Source organism: Thunnus albacares, chromosome 12 (genome assembly GCF_914725855.1).
Source record: "Thunnus albacares chromosome 12, fThuAlb1.1, whole genome shotgun sequence".
Taxonomy (NCBI): Eukaryota; Metazoa; Chordata; class Actinopteri; order Scombriformes; family Scombridae; genus Thunnus; species Thunnus albacares.
The window spans coordinates 22,233,915-22,253,428 of record NC_058117.1 but is presented as its reverse complement, the minus strand read 5'-3'; the positions used below and the strand labels follow the sequence as shown (position 1 = coordinate 22,253,428).

Genomic DNA, 19,514 nt, shown 5'->3' with positions numbered 1-19,514 from the left:
AAGCTAGAACATGGTCAGGCATGACTTTATGAAGAGGCTAACGAGAAGATATGGGTCTTTGACAGATATCATTGGAGGGGGAATTTAAGGTCAACAACTGAGAATGCTCAATCACCTTTGGTTTTTAACTGGGTGCGTGGAATAGAGAGCAGTGATTGGTCAGCAGATCTGAGGTCTGGAGATGGAATAAGGGATGAGCAGTTCAGAGATGTAGCCTGGTGCCAGTCCATGCTGTGCTTTTAAAACAAATAAAAGCATCTTAAAATCAATTTTACACTTCACTGGCAACCAAGACAAGTAGTCAAGACAAGCGTGAACTATAGTCTCCAAATCTTTTACAGGCAAGAATGATTTTAACTTTGCAAGTGATCTAAGATGGAAGAAGTGAGTACTAACAACTGAATTAATTTATTTATCAAATTTTAAACCAGAATAAAAAATAACACCAAGATTCCTTGCGTGGGACCTCACATTCAACGGCAGAGGCCCGAGGGCATTGAATGTTATTGCAGAATTGTCTGCATTGCCAAAGATTAGGACCTCCGTTTTATTCTGGTTTAGCTGAAGGATGCTTTTTGCCATCCAGGATTTTACATACTCAATGCAATTTAGGAGGAAGTTAACACTGCATAGATCACATGGTTTCAGCAGGAGGTATAACTGGGTGTCATCAGCATAACAATGATAGGAGATATTATATTTTATGAAAATAGACCCCAAAGGAAGCATATACAGAGAAAACAAAATAGGGCCTAATATGGAGTCTTGTGGAACTCCACAGGAGATGGAGGAGGACACATTATCAATTCTAACAGAGACTGATCAGTCTTACGGGTAGGAGGCAAACTACTCAAGGGCCTGTCCCTGAATGCCGACAACATGCTTAAGGCAGTCTAAGAGGATGGAGTGATCAACTGTGCCGAAGGCAGCCAAGAGATCTAACAGAATTAAAATAGTGTAATTTCCTGAATCTCAAGACAAGAACAAATCACCCTCAGGAGAGCATACTCTGTACTATCGAGCATCCTAAAACCTGACTGAAATTTGTCCAGTATGTTCTGTTTGTCCAAGAAGGAGATGAGTTGAGAGAAACAAGAGCTTTGACATTGATGGGTAATCATCAGGAACAGGCAGGTCTAAGTTATGTTTTTTGATCAGAGGGTGAATGACAGCATATTTAAAGCAAGCCGGGTCCAGAGAGCTATTAATTATTGACAAAATGCTAGACCCAACAGTGTCCAGCATTTCCTTAAGTAGGTGTGAGGGAATAATGTTTAAGGGATATGTACTAGGGTTCATATGTGAGATAATATGTGACAAAGAGGAGAGAGAAATGGGGTCAAAGTTGGTGAGAACTGAGCAGCATGTGCTTAATTTTGACAGATTATAGGTGGGCGATGAGATGTGAGATTGTATAGTGTCAGTTTATTAAAAAATCTTAGGAAATATTCACAGGTATCCAGTGTTGCTTCATGACAATTTGTGACTGCAGGCTTGAGTACTGTATTTATTGTATGAAATAAAACCTTGGGTCTATGGGTTTGTATTTGAAGATGCTATCAGAAAAATATTTGGTTCTCTCTGCTTTGACACACTGTTGATATTTGGCCAGACAGTATCTCAGATGCTGGTAAGACACTTGGAGTTTATCTTTTTTCCATTTACACTCAGCTCTCCTGCATTCCTGCCTAACCATGCAAGTAATGGAATTAAACCAGAGCCGAGCTTTGATTTTTGCTTTTCTAACTTTGTAAGGGGCAATAGAATCAAGAATATTGGTGCAAGTGCAATTGAATACTGTGATCAGTTCTTCTATGCCCAGAACAACAGGGGGAGCATTAATGATAGCAGAGGAGAAGGCATCTGAGAACTGCCTGGCAGTGAGAGGGTCTAATAGACCTGGAATAGTTTCCTCCCAGACTGGGTTTGGGAGTCTGGGAGGGGAGTGAGGTGGAAAACATAATGGGCAAAATAAGCTGACCTTGTTTATCTGGACATTGTGGACTGGAATGCCAGAAGTTAGAATAAGGTCAAGGGTATGACCTTATAGGTGAGTTGTACCCATGAATGACTGGGTAAGATTGAAAGAGTCAGTTACAAAAATCTCGAACAAGTTGGTTAGATGGACAGCCTATGTGAATGTTAAAATCACCTAAAATTAAAAGATTATCAGATTTAGTAGCCATAAATCATCAATAAAACCTTGTTGAATTTAGGAGGTCTGTATATAAGTGCACAAAGTCCTGGAACTGACTGTTCAATCTTACACAGCAGCAATTCAAATCTTGTATATTCATCAGTCAACTTGGATTTATAGGTAAAAAGATCATTAAAAACCATAGCCAGGCCCCCACCATGGCCATTAAGCTGTGGTGAGTTAAGAAATTTGAATTTTGGAGGACACAGCTCAGAAAAAGAATTGATTTCACCAAGTCTTTGCCAAGTTTCAGTGAGAAATAAAAAATCTAATTTATGGGTTGAAATAAAATCATTTAAAATGAAGGACTTGTTGGAAAGTGGTCTGACATTTAAAAGTGCCATTTTTGTGAGAGGTGCCGCCTGGGGAGTATGAAGAATTGTTTCCTTGTGATTGGATGAAATACGGATCAGATTACCAGGTCTATATTAATATTCTAGGACTCAACTGGAATATCTTCACATGATTTACCATGCAAAGATATTCCAGATGCTCCTTATTTATATTATACTGGCCATTTATACAGCCCCTCAGTTCAGCCTCTATCTGAAACAGGACATTTTAGCTCCTGCCTCATTAAGGCCCCCCTCCTGATGAGCCCCTCCTGTTTTGATTGGCCAGCTTCAGAGAGCTGCCCCTTAGCAGTCTTTCAGCGGCTTGGGAGGCTATGTAAACAGTCGTAGTAGGATTTCACTTCTTTGCTCGAAATGGAAACTTCTCAAATACATAGGTAGATGTTCGAGCCCAAATCTGAAAATCTGAAGTATGTGAGTGGACAACACAAACAACCCATGGAACAGACGGTCATTTGTGGGCACGCATACACAATCTGATGTCATCATGAGGAGGAAGTAGAGGTAACATTGCAAATGGAGCGTTCGGAGCAGGTTGAAAACCAGGTTGGACTCTCAGGGAGCATTTGTACATATGTTCACCTTAAGTTTTCTACCTTTGACCATGTTTCACATAGACATCTGACATTGTAACAAAAAGCATAATATGTCCCCTTTAACAATGACAGATTCAGACTTTAGCCACAACAGTGTTCATTTCATCTTTTCTAAGAGCATTTTACCCCTAGCTGAAGGAGTGAAGTTGATAGGAAGGACAGAGGAGATAGATGATCTCTAGCGTCTCCTGAGGGAGGGTCACTTGTTTGGATAATGGATAATACCAATTGCCATTGGGCTGAGCACTGGATAAAAGGTCATTAAAACTTTATGAAATGTATCTTTGTAATGGTACCAGTTCAAAAGGCTGGACATACAGGGGATCTCTTCCCTCTTGTGACCCAAACCGGGGACAGCAAAGCTCTCTGATTTCAATATGACAATGCCAGCGGCAAAAGCATCACATCCCAGAGATCCCCTGAGTCCACATCCTCTACTATATCAGCGTGCTACCCACACCGGTTGGACCCGATGATCCAGATTTTGCTGGTTTTTAATTAAGTGGAAGGTCAAATCTCATTGCTCTTGACTTCAGGGAGCTGCTGCTGTCTGCATGGCAGAAGAGCTACACCCAGTCATTAATTTTATGGAGCAGGGACTTTAATTGATTCAAAAGTTAAGGACTATGGGGAATGTATGGTGAGAGGCAGGAGCATTTAGTTGCTGCGAATGTGGGCTGGTATTCAGTTGCAGCCATTATGGCTGCTAATACTGTAAGACAGCACTTAACCTGAGGAAAGATGGTGATTTTCTTTTATAAACAGATTTCAGAAGTTGTTTTCAACTGTTCTGGTTCTGATGTTACAATCTGCTATTTTGGGCACTTTTGTCACCAAGTGCGCACCTCTCATCACACATGGATTTCAAGTATTACTAACAATGCCTCTTCAAAAATACAACATTTCTACTTATTTTAAATTAATTTTGACTAATTTTGACCTGTTGGGGTAACATTTTATTTTAACCTCTCCTACTTAGCGTTTATGTGGTGTATACAAACAATTAATGTTTATAATAGAATACACATTAATGTACATTTTTACTGTTTATTAAGATACAAACACTCAATAAATGGTTCATAATACTCTCTAAAACTTAGAGAGAAACATAATTTTAAGAAGACAAGTTCAAATAAATGATATATATATATATATATATATATATATATATAGATAGATAGATAGATAGATAGATAGATAGATAGATAGATAGATAGACAGATATACATATATATATATGAAAATGAGGTCTAGAATATATATATATATATATATATATATATTCTAGACCTCATTTCATTTTCTACTGCCACTTATCAGCTAAATAGAACAGGGTATAGTTTCCCTTGTTCCCCGCAGTTATCTATCATTAATGTAAGATGTCACAGTAAGGCCAGGAAGTCAATTAAAATGGATGTATTTCTGACTGCTGCTGTCATTTCTCTGTCTCATGTTCACTGGTGATGTAGGCAACAGATACCCAGCTCTTCTGTCTCAAACGGGAGAAATCTTCCCTCGGAAGCACTTTGTAAAAACAAACATAGGCATGATGTGAAACCATGAGCAGCCCGAAGCCCTGGGGACGGGTAGAGTATCAGTTCCAGAGGATGCCCCCCCCCCCCCTTCCCTTACCCACTTAGGAGTAAAATCAAATATGGAGAATTATATTTGGAATACACATGGAATATGAAACTGTAATACAACAAACATAGCCTGTTCTGGCTCTTGTGGAGCTTCACTGGGAGTAAACACAATCCTCAAAATGAAAAGGGTTATATTCTGCGAACATCCAATTTACTGCTCATTCAGGTTGTTAGATCGACACAAGTGAGTCTCAAACTGCAACCAACTTGTTCTTTTTCCACAAGCTTGGAAATACAAGCACACTTGTTCCATGTGGTCAAAAGGAGGGTGGGTTTGGTTGAATCTTGAAAGCCGTCAGGCCTTCTCCCGTCTCCTGTCAGGAGCATCTGTCAGGTCTGCCACGGTTCTGTCTAATAAACCAGCTCTGCTGACCGGTAGGGTTTCCTGCCTGAAGGCTCCCTTTCCAAATAACACAGTGACTTTGAAGAGAAAGAAAAAAGAGAATTAACAGGCTATGCAGCTTCTCTTTGTGCTATCATCTCTCTATCAGATCCCTGTTTTGTGCTCAATTAGCAAATCTTACAGAGTGCCTTTCATTTAGCTCTCAGAGTGGCAAAAGTGACCTTACTCACATCGCCGTTCTCTCCGCGGGGGCAGTGACAAATGAGCCCTTGTTTTTTTAAAGGCGAGCATAATGAAGCTTTGTGGAGGCACAATCCAAGTCAGATAACCCACCAGGATTTCAATTTACCCCTGTCAAAAAATTTGAAAGGCACAAATAAACGCTGCAGGAAGGGCAAACTTTGTGTATCCCCTCCAGAAGGTATTGATTCAAAGGGTCCAGAATGATGCCTATTCATGTCTCCATCTTTTGTTGTTATCTTTCTGTCTCAGGTGCAAGTGCAACCTGCATGCCAACAGCTGTGTGTTTGACAAGGGGAAGCTGGGATGTGAGTGTGAACATAACACCACAGGGCCAGACTGCAGCCGCTGTAAGAGGCACTACCATGGAAGAGCCTGGAGTGTGGGCTCCTACCTCCCTATACCAAAAGGAACTGCAAATATATGTAAGTATATAAGTATTTCTAATGTTCAGTGCATACAGACTGGCCTTGCAGCGAATTTACAAGAAATACTGCATGGCTTGTAGCAACACACCTTTTATCAGTCTGGCTTCAAGAGACACTGGTAACTGATGAATGTTGTGACAATGAAATATCATACCTTTTATTTTTCTCTTTTCCTTTGAGACATCGTTGCACCTGTTTATCACATTAGCTCTATGCTTCTGGGCTGTACAGTTTTTTGTACAATATGTACTTTGGCTGGGAGGAGTGTGTTCTACTAGTGTTTCTTCTTTGTTTCCTTTTGGAAGGTAGATTTAAAGCTTCCTACTGTGTAAGAAGACTTATAGTTAACATCATATCAGACTTCAGTCTTCATTAGTAAAACCACAACTTTGGTGGTTTGTTAAAATTCTTAGAATGACTGATGTTTACGTTGATGTGATAAGCAAACCTTTGCGATCTGACTACAAGACTGAACATCTCTTAGGAGGAGGTCAGGGTGGATTGAGCTTCCAAAAGGTGTAACATCAACACCACAGACCAGAGGTCCATGTTATGATGTTTCAGTTTTGATTCCTTTTAACTACAGTCATTTTCTAACCATTTGTCATGACCACAGATCTTCTCCCAACCTTAACCAAGGAGCTTGACAAAAAAGTTCTGAATACTAGGTCCAACTTAATTGTTGTTTCCTAAACTTAACCAATTCTTAAAGCTATAATATGTAACTATTCCACATTAAAATATCTAAAAACAACCAGACCAATGTTATACATTTTGTTGATTGGGTCATTCAGTGTTTTTACCGGTTATAATCCCTGTGTACGTTTGTTTTGGAGAGGAGGAGACCTCTGAGGATAATTCAGCCCCTGGTAAAAACCTCCTGAACAATGAACACTGAAGTAATCCTAACTGGGAGAAGCTGTTGTTTAACAATGAAGACAACAATTCCCATGATCCCACACAGCTTCAACTTCATCAAACTCCATCTCTTGTTATTGTTTTGATTGAGAGACCCCTAGCAGCAGAAATTACATATTGTGTTTAACCATAGGGGTGATAGATTAGAAAACCCTGATAAGTCATTTTGGGTCACTAACCGAACATTGCACAAGTCCATTAAGACTTTGAGTCATTGGTCAGCTGTGGTTTCATTCATTCTGTATTCATTAATGAGAATATCACCGCTTTCAGTATTTTATCACTGTATTTAGCATTTGTACCTCAAGTCCATGTCAAGTGTGAACTAATGCTGGATATTTTTTCTGCCTGTTCACATGGTATCTCGTAGGCAGAAGGTGCTCTTTTGCATTATCCCCATTATAATCTTGGACGAGAGTTGAGTCACATTTATCAAATCCCATGCCTGAGGCAGGGGGCTCATTGCCTCAATAAATCTAATACAGCCACTCAGGGATGTGGTGGTGGACGGCCAGGCGAGGCCAGATGGTGGAAGATCTAGCCCTCTGGTCCTCCGTTCACACTGATTCAGCCTTGCAGTCAGAAACTCTCATGGCAACAGTCTGCTGGGACTGACAGCAGGTTTTTCAGATGCTCAGTTTGATTGTCTGACTTGAATTCTCAGACATGGTGCTCTGATTAGATTTGTACAGAGATATGATATTGCTATTGATCCACTGATTTTGTGTGAATAAATCTGAGCAGTAACAGTGATTCTTCTTGCTCTTCCCAGGGCTATTTGTTGATTATAAATCACGGGGTTGCAGAGTCATTTATATAAGTCTTCTGAATCTGTGTGTGTTTGTGTATGCATGTATGTGCACCAAACTGTATGTGCGTGTGTGGTCATGTACATGCAACACATTTGATCATGTGTGGGAGTTTGTTTGTGGGAATGTTTGTGAACTCTAAGGAGATATTGCTAGATTTACCCCTGCACCTCTTCTGTGTTATGAGTCTCCCTGCAATGTGGTGCTCACTGTCAGATTGACAGGCCGTTATTAAAAAATCCAACACTTGGCCGCATCTGCACCGAACTGATGAAACTAAGGTCTAGCCATATCAAAAGCAATATTAGACACTTGTTTGGCAGTGGCATAAAATGCAATAATGTTGCACATGGAAGTGACGTAACAATATTGGTCCCCCAGGTGTTGAATTAACACACTTTTGTCTTGAATTATTATTATTTCTCTCATAAGTAACGCCGTGGCCAGTAACATGCCTTTATCCATTATGTAAAGCTCATATTTCCTATGAGGATATTAAACACACAGCCCTGGTATCAAGACAAATATGCTGAACGTGCAAAATGTAATTATGGTTTAATAGCTTTCATCTGTCATCAAGTCTTCCTCTTTAATCATGGAAGTCATTTATCTCACAGGTAGGAACAGGGCGAGGTCTATTACATATTCAGATCCATGCACATACAGATATATGGACATACATGACCCTTCATCTAATAAATTAGAGCCCAAAATGGAGCACTGGGTTGCTATGGGCCATAGCTGTCAGCAGCAGAGAGTGACTGAGAGTGATTCAAATCCATGCTGTCCCTAAAAGAAGGAGGTGAAAATCCTGTAAGTTGCCTGCCGAGCAGAAGAGGAATCACTTCGAGAATTATGTTGACAGTCCACTTTGGAGGGAGCGTCAACTCATCTTGTGTTCCAAAGCAGGTTCACAGGTTAAGAGGGGCTGGGGCTGAGAGTTTGATCAGACTGTAGAATGTGTTTATGCTTCAAAGGCCAAGATTGTTTGCCCTCCATTTCTCAGGCAGAACAACTATTGGTTAAGAATTGCGGCTTGCTTGCTTTCTTTCAAATGTCCCTTTTATGGAGCTTAAAATCTGTGATTTTCCTGCTGCAGTGTTGTGCACTTGCCAATAGTTGAGACAGTCCCAAACTGTTGATAAAGTGTTGAATGGGGTGCAAACAAAATGAAAACCCCATTGAAACATAATTACAAAGGGACAAGGCGATAAAGATTGTAAAAAGAATCAAAAATTGCAGTTTTTTAACTTGTTTTTGGGATGCTTAGGTTTTTTGATTGGCTCTCAGTTTTCCACATATTGGAAATCCTACTAACCTGACACTGAGAAGGTCAAAGAGAAGGCAAAACTATGAATTATTTGCAGATGCTGTTTGATTCATTTAATTCAGAGATTCACTGATTCAAAGATGATACAGTAAAATGGTCATTATCTACCTTTTTTGGATGAGCCAATAGCAAATAAGGAAAACAAACTATTTATTCCAAATATAAATGAAAACGCTGATGAAAAGTATTTTTGTATAGTTAGAGCTCTAATTCTGTTGACTTTTCATCACTCGAAGACCTGTTATTATCATCAGAAGAAGGCGGGTGTTGGTCAGGTTCTCTGCAGAGCCGTGGCCGCTGTTAATCAGTGGACACAGTGGAGACCAAGTGGATAAGTGTTGGTGGGCACTGAATTATTCAACAACCCAAACAAAAATGTTTTCTTGCAGTTTTCAAGAGTAAAATGAAATCCATGCATGTTGACTCCAAGCTTTAATGAAACACTGTTTCTTTGCTCTTTCTGCAGGTATTCCCAGTAATCATGGACCTGTGCGTAAGTTGAACAAGCTTTATAAATTGGCATGCTGACTAATGGTTTCCTCCCTCAGTGATGACTAATTCTTGTTTGATTTATGATATTGGTGTGAAAAATAGTGCTTTGCATTATCATTTTCGCTCATCATCATGTTTTCCATAGTACAAAAAATCCATCCTATCAAAGCATTTATGCATTTATACATTTCATACATTTTATGAATAGAAGTGAACCAATGCATGGTGTGAGACAGCTTTACTTTTCTCCAGTGCATGTCAACTTGTTTCAAGAACAGAAATTTAAAGTGGTATCCTGGGAAGATGATGAAAAAAATCTGCCTAGTTTTAGAAAACAAAAAGATTTTTTTAAAGGACTAATTTTGCATGTTTAAGCCAATTTTCTACAAATCCTTTATACTTCACTTTCCTGCTAACAATTTTGCAAACCATGATGTTTTGTTTCATATTTTAGGAATGTAATTTTCCTGCCTTCTTGTGAGCTGTTCATTTATATTTACCATGAAAATTAAGTTCACATTAATTTGTTTAAGATGGTACTTCCTGACAAAGGAGTGTGTTCTATTGGATTACACAACTCATTGTAGCATTTAAATTGAGTACAAAACTCTACTTTTTGTTTATATATTGTACGGAATGACTGGAAACCAATGGATACATGTAACATAGGAAAAATACCTTAAAACTCTGCAGCATGGTTTGAAAAATTGTCACCAGTACTATTAGGTATACACAATTTGTAGTTAAGGAGCTGAAACTATAAAAACACTAGCTAAACTAAAATACTGTAAAATACTGTACAAGAATTCTGCACATTTGGGCCTGTGTATCAGCAAGCCCAGGCACTACGGATAGTCATTTCTCCAATCCACACTAGAATATTTGCTATAAGTGCACAGACAGATATTAGCCCTAAGCCAGAGAAAAAAATGATGTTTTATGAAGACATGGTTCCCACCATGCATCCCTTCGCATGTTGATGCCTGAAGGTGACTCCTTATACCGAATAACAAAAGCAGCCACCATATGTACATGTCTCTACCTTTGTCTTGTGGAAAATACATTCACTTAAGCTGCATGCAGAGTATTTTACATTAGCCCATTTTTATTCCAAACACTCCAAAAATTTTACAATATTTCTGGGGCAAATCAGCACAAATGGCATACTGATTATTGTTAAAAAAAAAAAAAAAAAACTAAGAATCAATGCATGCTGTCCCTGTGCTTAAACTACATAACAGTATGAATTATATGACAACCCACTGTAATATATAACTTTTCCCATTTTTACACAGATCGAGCAAATGCTTCATCTCTTGGTGTTGCAAATCGTAACCAAGGTAGGCTTGTAGGCTTTGTAACTTCAGCATGACATTGACAATACATAGAAAGAATTGATTGTTTATTGATTGGCAATTTGACAAAAGCACAGCACATGCAAATAGCGGTATACAGTCAGTTGTTTTATCAAAGCCCAGATGATTTCATCCTGCATGCACACAACACACATGCTGGTGCTTACAAGGCAGACCTTTTGTTGTGAGAACACTGTGGGGAATGGACCACATGCCTCATGATCACTGAGTCCACAGCCTCCTAACCTCTTTGATCATGCCCTCTTTTTAATTACCCAGAATGCTCTCTGGGGGTGCACCCTTTCTGCCATGTTCACAAGGAAAAAAAGGAAAGAGAAAAAGGAGAGGAAAGGAAAGGAGAGAAGAGGCTCCAGGGGGTTTTATGTAGATTGATCTCGAGCTATCTCCAGCTAATCCTCAGCCCCAGATATCCTGTGTAGTGAGTGTTAAGTCGCATCTGCACCACTGCTCTCACAGCCAGAAGACAAAAATTAAAAGAGGTCTCAGTATTTCCACGATCTTGGAAAGGCTGTTTTCTTCCCTTTTCTAGCTGCACAAAGCTAGGCACAAGATGCACCTATGAAAATAATCCAGTGTTTACTGCAGTCAGAGGTGGAAAGAAACCAGCTACTGCACTGGAGTGGATTACAAATAATTCCGCCTTCCTGTGTAACATTGCATCATTTCCATATAAAGTGTCAGAACACAGTATCAATCTAACCTACACAAAATTCATGAAAGCTTTTACCTGTAGGTGTGCTGCATTTTCTGCACTTACATTTGCAGTTCTTTACACTCCATGGAAAAATCCTCCAGTTCTGAGGTTAGCGAAGAGGTGACATTTTATACAACATCAATATCTTGGCAATAAACACAAGGAAGTTATGCAGCATTTGCAGTGATAAGTGTGGAGCTGCAACAAATTATATTTTATTATAAATGAATCTACAAATTATTTTCTCAATTAATCAATTAATAGTTTGTCATACAATGTTATAAAACAGTGAAAATGCCCCTCAAAATTTCGAAGAGTCCAAAGTGACATCCTTATATGTCTTGTTTCGCATTGACCAGCAGGTAAAAACAAAGAAAAGTGGCAATTAATTGTTTTCTATTTATTTGTTTCTATTTATTTCAGCTTTGGTGCCATGATTTAAGTGCAAGCTACTAAAATCTCAGCCTGGACATGGTTTTATTGAAAATGTGGTTGCTGGAAAGTGCAAAAAGAAAAAAAACTTAACGACATCTCCTTGGCACCAATGATTATGTGTCTACGAAGAAAAATTAAACATTTCACAGGGCACCTCTTGAGGTATTTATTGCAAACTTCTGTGGAGTTATTGAAATGATCACAAAAAGTAGCCGTTTGTATAATAATAAACATTGTGGGAAATATATTCATTTGCTTTTTTGCCATGACTTAGATAAGAAGATCAATACTATTCTCTTGTCTGTGTGATAAGTAGAGAGCTGGAGCCAGGAGGAAAATTGCATCAAGACTAGAAGCTGGGAAAACAGTGAGTTTTGCTCTGCCCAAATTCAAAAATATAGCTACCAGCACCTCTAAAATTGGTCACGTCAAAAACAGTGGTCATGACTCCAGAGAGTCAATTTGTAGAGAAATACTTACAGTGCGTAACTCCCTCTGAAAATCAGAATTGCCATTTTTACATGCAACAAAAGAGATATGTTTTAATTATTGATCTTTATAGGTCTTGGTTGGCATATTTTTGAACTATTGACAGAGCCAGGCTAGCTATTTCCCCCTGCTTCCAGTCCTTATGCGAAGCTAAAAAGCTGTGCGCCATACTTATCCCACAGACATCAGATTGATATCAATCAAATTTGTAATCTTCCAAATCTGACTTGACAAGCGTTTGCTAAAATAGACCTTGTACTTTAGTAAAAGAAAAATCTGGCTTCTTTCTGTCTTTGGATACTTTAGTATAATTGCAGCTGCCAAATGCTACTATGCAGCTGACAATTTATACTGAGCATCAAAGCCCCAAGTCATGACTAATGATAAAGCCATCATGTTAATATGATAACAGGAGGCATGGCTGAACGCGGGTTTCAGCTTACACTGACATCATGGCAAAAGATATTGATCCAGTGTAATTGAAGCAACACTGTTCTGTCTCAGAGCATATAATTAGCAGATCCTGTATCTGAAAACTGTCTCCAGTTATAGTTAATTGCACTGGTGGATCTATAGTCATAAAGGGATTTTAAAAATATTAAATGAATTGCTAAAAATATGATTTTCCCTGTAATTAAATGGAGGTACTGCAGGGTCTATCCTGTGAAAAAAAGTGATCTTTAATACTAAATCTACCTTTCAGTCTTTGCATGGCTGCAACAAAAGTCAGTGATTCATGTAATATCAGATCTGTTGATATGAATTGATGTATTTAAAGAGTTGGCTATTCAACAGAACTTATTTCTACCATATAAGATCTAGATCTTCCAATAAAAAGGAGTGACAGGAGCTATGATCCAGGACATCGATTTGTAACTTTAAATCTGATATCATGCTGTGATTTTCTGTATCTCAGGGACTTCGGTTGCAGAGTATCTGGGGACATCAAAAGTTCACTGAGAGGAGAGAATTAGAGAGCTGTCTGAGTATGTTTAGGACATAAACAGACACAAGTCACAACAGAGGAAATAGCACACCCAGTACTTCAGTATCATAGTAGATGAAATGTGTTCTGACTGACACAATAATTCAATCAGTAGTGTAATTCATATCTTTGTCCCTCCTATCTATGACTATTATGTTATTGCTCTAGTGAATTTTTCTCCATGTTGCTTCGTGCAACACCACGGTTCAAGGATGGATCTGTCATAACAGTTATACTGCTAAAACGTCACACATCTGACAGAGGTGTGAGGTGCACATATGTCCCAGAGAGAGTATGCTTGTACTTAGCCAAGACTGTAATTGCTGTGTTCTCACTTGCTGCCAGCAAAAGTCTGAAAGGGAGTGATGTCACACAGGGAAACATTTGTCACTACAATAATTCAAAATAACAAAAAAATGAAGGTAGATTCACTTTTACACATCACGTTCTTTGGCTTGAGCTTGGAAACTACACATTTTTAGAGTTGCCTTATGGGAAATGTAGGATCCAGGGTTTGGTAGCTTGACCTATACTGAAGACTAAAAGTGAGGATATTGTATCTCAGGCTCTGCTGCTTCAATTTTAATTTTGATTTAATTTTAAGTCCCCCAATTTTATGGAAGTGCAATACTAAATTTCAGATATGCCCCTTTAAACACTCTTTCTGTTCCCATAAACACTCAGTTTTATCTATCTCATAGTGTAATAATCAGATTTTATAGTTTACATTTACAATTAGTTATATTGATGATTGCTATGCATGTATAAGTGCATCATTTTTTACACCATGCAGTGTCAAGTAAAGTCAGTTTTCTTTTTATAACCTCAACCCACAAATTTGTCTCACTATGTTATGTTACACAGACATGTTCACATTGTCTGTAACAGACAACTGAAGAGGCCAAACCTTTTTTATTTCACATATATCCAGTCTCTATGTGAGATTAGTTTTCTGAGTGACACAGAACAATTAGCTTATTTTACACTGTTATTTTGTCATGACAACAGAGCCTGCAGTGGCTCCACAAAGACACCGCAGGCTTAAGCTTCTGCATAAGCAAACTAATTGGGCCGCAGATGCTTTTAGAAAGACAATGGTCCTGAGGGTCCGCTGGAGGACACACAGATTATCCTTCGGCCACAGGCAACAACGTTAATGTATAGACTAGACAATGGAGACTTGAGTCGATCCCATGGAAATCTTTCCCAAAACACACAGAGCAGGTGTTCTCCATTAGCTGTAAAATGAGAAACCTGTTTTGACATTACTGATTGGGGTGTAGTCAGGAGGCCAACATGTTGAATGTTTGAATCCACTGAGGACCAGGCAGCGGCAGGTTTCTGCTTTCTGTGGTTCAGGAGCTGATTTTGATGCATGCAAAGTTCAAGTACAGACACTTCTGCACCAGTAAGACTGTAATTTAGTTGGGCATGAGTGTTTTAGAGGTATACAACTTGGACAAACACTGATAGGGTCTGAGATATATTTACACCAGGTTCAGGCCTATAATAGACCATTTTTACAGCAGTAATTTTGACTTGTTATAGCAGGAAAAGCACAGGTGTTACCTGATGGCTCTGTTCTTTTCAAATGTCCCTGTAAGTCATGACAGTGTGACAGTGAGCCAACATGCACAATACCAGGACTCTGAAACTTAAGCAGCTAAATGGAATTCAGATGTCCTTCATTTTAGTATTTATTTAGTATTTTATATATTTTAGTGCTTTTCCTAATGTTACGTGCTTGATAAAGGCCTATTGCATGCAATAGTTTGGCAAAGGTTTGGGTTAGGATTAGGCTTGATTATAAACATTATAATCAAAGTATAATCATTACATTCTTACTTAATATCACCAGGAAATTGCCAAATATTGTACTTTTCTGCAAAATATCAGCTCAGAAATGATTGGACTTCATGGCATGCTTTTCAAGGGAAAGAGGAAAGCTGACTTTATCAGCAATGGTTGACGCCAGCCTCAAATACACCCAGTAATAATATAGTCATTCTAATCTAAACGTGTTCACAGCTGCAGGACTGAAATAATCAAAAATCAGATGATTGCACTTCAAAGCATCTCCAACATACTTATTTTTCTTGTTCAGTATTGATTTGCCCTTTATAGGAAAAATGAATGCAGACAGCTTTTTCATAACAATCATTCGTATGATTTGCACATTTGTCTGTTTTCAGTTTTTCTGTGTTTAGCCCAAACAGAAGCCTCATGATATCATATTCTCAGCACTGATTCAAAGACATTTCATTGCAAAACAATTTTAATCTAAGACATCAATGGTAAATGTCAGGTTTTGGTGTCACTCTCTGAATAAAAGAGCAGTGGCTTGTTGCCAGACTCATTATCTTACTCCAGTGTTCAACAATCATACAGGGAGGAATTTATCATCCAACGCAGCCACAAGACCTGCTGCATTTTAAGTAAGGGGTCTGACTGACAAGAAGAAGTTGCTATCTTTGCTATCTTTTATAACACTATAACCACTGATCTTTCTATAAGCATAAAAGCGGTTAAATGCAACAAGCTGGCACTCCATACCTCTCAGGGTGGTCAAAAGGCTCTGGGATTTCACTCAGTGAGGTAGAAGTAGCAAGGAAAGTCGACCAAAAGAGCAACACTTCATCACAAAATTAATACAAATTCCACATTGATGATAAAACTCCATATCCACGTGTGGCATCTCTGTTTAAAACACATGCCAGCAGTGGTGTGTGTGTGAGGAGGAGTTAAATGCAATACCAATGCCCTTTTAATCAGTTTTGGCAGAAGCAATGCTTATTTGTTGAGTTTATTCTGATGCATGAGCCACATTACTGAGAACCAAAAAATGTGATTACTATTTATGCAGGGAGAGATATCCAATTACACTGAAATCTCTTGGCAAATATTACCTCTTCCAGGATTTCACCTCTGCCAGCAGAGAGGCTTCTTGGGATAATTGAGTTGTGAGTTTTTTGTCTGGAAATGTGAATATTAGCCTATGTACTCCTAATCAGTCTACTGTATATCAAAACAAAGAAATAATGCAGCTCTGAATGTGACATCCTTTGTTTCTAACAGTGTTGTATTGTTTGTTTTATGGTTAACCGCAGAGAAGAAAATAACAGCAATTGGTGAATTACCTGGAAATGCTATATTTGCATATCAAAGGTAGTGATGGTGGTGTAGGGGAGCCAGGTATCCATCCCATGTTCTCTCCTGTCTGTTCTTTGAGTGTCATTGTGCCAGAGAGAAGCAAAATTTAATTCGACTGTCCTACACAGAGGGGCTGTTTCACAATACTCTGGCATCCTTTGATTCACTAATTCACCTCATCACTGCCATGATTTGTTTGCTCTTTTGTTTTGCAAGGATTATTGCTCTAAAGTCCCTGCAGTGTTCCTAAAAATATCCATAAATCCATAAAATGTCTGTCTATGTTCTTTTGTCACAAACAATCATTTATAGAAAGGGTTTTCAAAGGTTGCATGCTAGTATTCATACAATATGCGCCCTGGTTATCTCTCTTCTTTCTCTCTGCACTCCTCCACAAAAGTCCTTGGCTTCACCCTCCCTAATGAGTCAGCTATGCTCTAAGGACACAGAGCGATGCAGACAGGACAAGAAGAGGCAGCTTGTGCCCTGTGAACCTGCCTGTTGATGTTATCTTCCGACCCATCACTGAGTGATCTATTAATCACCTCTTCCTGTCTCCCCTGCACTTTTTGCTTTGTCTCCGCAGCTCGGGTGTGTGACAACGCGATGCTGCGCTGTCAGAACGGTGGCACGTGCCACCACCATCAGCGGTGCCATTGTTCCCCCGGCTTCACGGGTGTCCTGTGTGAGAGAGCTCGCTGCCAGGGCCCCGGGGAGTGTGATGACCAATTGTCTGGACGGGCCTCCTTCCATCATCCCCCGATCAGTCGCCAGCTCGCTCTTTCCCTCATAGTGCTCCTGCTATTGATTGTTTCCCTTTGCTGAGAGACCTGAACGGTCTCCCATCCTCAACCAAAACCCTAAAACCACATACGTTGAGACTGACTTCTCAACCTTAAGGACATGAATGACAAAAGATGTGTGGACAATGTGCTCAGCATACAATATAAGCAACTCTTTTGTATATCCAAGGCTGCAGTGGTGGGCGAAAGTGTAATTAGTGCAACAGGTTGTGCACTGATCTGTTATACTGAATGCTAGATGGATTTATGAAAGGCTTGGTGAAGTCACTGCTGTCTTATAATCTCGCAGAGGAAACGGTCGGAGCCCTCGCTTTGTGATTATGCCATTGGCTGATACTTCATTAAAGGAGACTGGAGACACCACCCAGAGGTTTCTAGAGCTACCCACATTCTGAGAGCAAACTGTACAAAACTAGACACGACATTATGAAAATAATAATAATAATAATAATGATAACAATAATATTAATAAATAATAATGATAACGTGGACGGGGACATCTTAAAACATCTTGCCTCACTGCCTTCTTCCTTACTTGTTCTTCTCTCCTTTCTCCCTTTCCTTGACTCCTCCCTTTATCCCTCACTTTCTCCTTCCTGTGCTTTGGTGACTCTGGTGATTTTACTTTGCTGAAGGGTGTCTGTTGTTTTGCCAAATGCTGCACATGTATTATTATCAAGCCCCTTGACAAGAACCAATCTAGGATTTTTTCTTTTCTCTTTTTCAGAGGCTTTGTAGTCATGCTTGAGCTCACCTGTGTGGGAAAAAAAGAAGTTGTAACATACAGTAACTGTATTTAATTTTTGTATAAAACAGATATTTTCATGACTACGCAGAACAAAAAGATGTATTACTTGTTTTCTATTGCTGCCGACCTGTCCTAGATGTGGACTATGAGTGCATAAGGAGTTTGGTTGTATTATTTCTTTGCTTGTGTGGCACATAGTTCTCTTCATTTGAGAGCTGCTGTCAAAACTATGTTTACATACACACTTACACAATACACTTCCACCAAAGGGAAAAAGAAAAAAACATGTCTTTGTCTTGTTGTTGAATAGTAGTAATTTTATTAAGTAGTAACATGACATTTGAGACAAGATGTGTAGAGTGCAACAGTGTATTGTTTGTAGATAGGTACAAGCCAATGACAATAGCTGAATGTCATTTTAAAAGATTTTTGAAAGCTACAGTATCAAGGCCAATCGTTGACCCACTCACTGAAGCAACAGTTGCTAGTAACAATATATCAATCAACAAATAACTTCCTGGTTTGATGACTAAGGTTGTTTTCTCTAATGTAATGTATCCCATCCATGTTGTGGTTATGAAACGTGAGAATCAGAAGAATCTCAAGCCAAAATCCGATCAGCTTTATGTAAATTTAACAAGACGACTCTGGGAAAAAAGGAGATTGCATGGCTGTCGCAGAGGGTGTCCAGCTCAAATCTGTAATCAGATGTAATCCGTGAATCAAATGGGAAGAGGGGAAGGTTTTCTGAGCTGCTACGGTTGAAAGCCTGCATCCTGCTGCGGGAGCCTCCGTGAAGCGACATATTCAGGAAATGAGCTTTAATTCATGGAGGGTCATTGAATAGAAATGAAGTCGCATCCCACTGGGTGACATATTGAGCACTGAGACCAATTTCATTTGAGAGATTAATTTTCCTCCCGAGGTTGTCATGGAACACCTAATTGTGTTAGAGTCTACTGTAAGTGCCTCTCATTAAATGACACTGTCGATGAAAAGAGTAGCGAATGCCTTTTTTGACAGAGACTCATGACTTGGAGAGCAACATTTGGGAACAAAGATGAGGTATTTGAAAGGGGTTAATGCACTTTGTATTGTAAATGAAGAGGATATGAATTCAACAGAGCAAATAATTTTTGGAAGAAAAACAAAAGCATGGCAAAACACAGGAATCAACTATGTCAGGTAACTTCAACCAGAAAATATATCAGCAACATTTGTAAATCCCTCAAGAGTTGATTGTTCACTAAACCTGCCCAAATGGTGATTATCCAGCCATAGCTTAGTGACCATAACTAGACATAACTGTTAAACTTGATTTCTCAACATGAAGTGGTGTACATGGGGCTATGAGTGATACTCCCCATAGCTAATAAAAAACGTGGATGGTGGTTTCTGTTTCACTTGCTCCAAAACCAAAAGCTTAAGGGAAAAAGTGTCAAGATTAAACAGTGTCTTTATCTGGTCCAATGTAAGCTGCAAATG

The 19,514-nt window shown here is 39.0% G+C and overlaps 1 protein-coding gene across 1 annotated transcript in view; it reads left to right on the top strand.

Annotated features, from left to right (window-relative positions):
* Positions 1–19,134, top strand: part of LOC122993105 (netrin-G1-like) — a 66,884-nt gene extending 47,750 nt beyond the window's left edge. Inside the window, exons 4-7 of the mRNA XM_044366979.1 lie at positions 5,625–5,797; positions 9,324–9,350; positions 10,645–10,689; positions 17,065–19,134. Coding sequence (XP_044222914.1) covers positions 5,625–5,797; positions 9,324–9,350; positions 10,645–10,689; positions 17,065–17,303 — 484 coding nt within the window. The 3' untranslated portion in view covers positions 17,304–19,134. The remainder of the gene's footprint in view (positions 1–5,624; positions 5,798–9,323; positions 9,351–10,644; positions 10,690–17,064) is intronic.
* Positions 19,135–19,514: the final 380 nt, after the last annotated feature.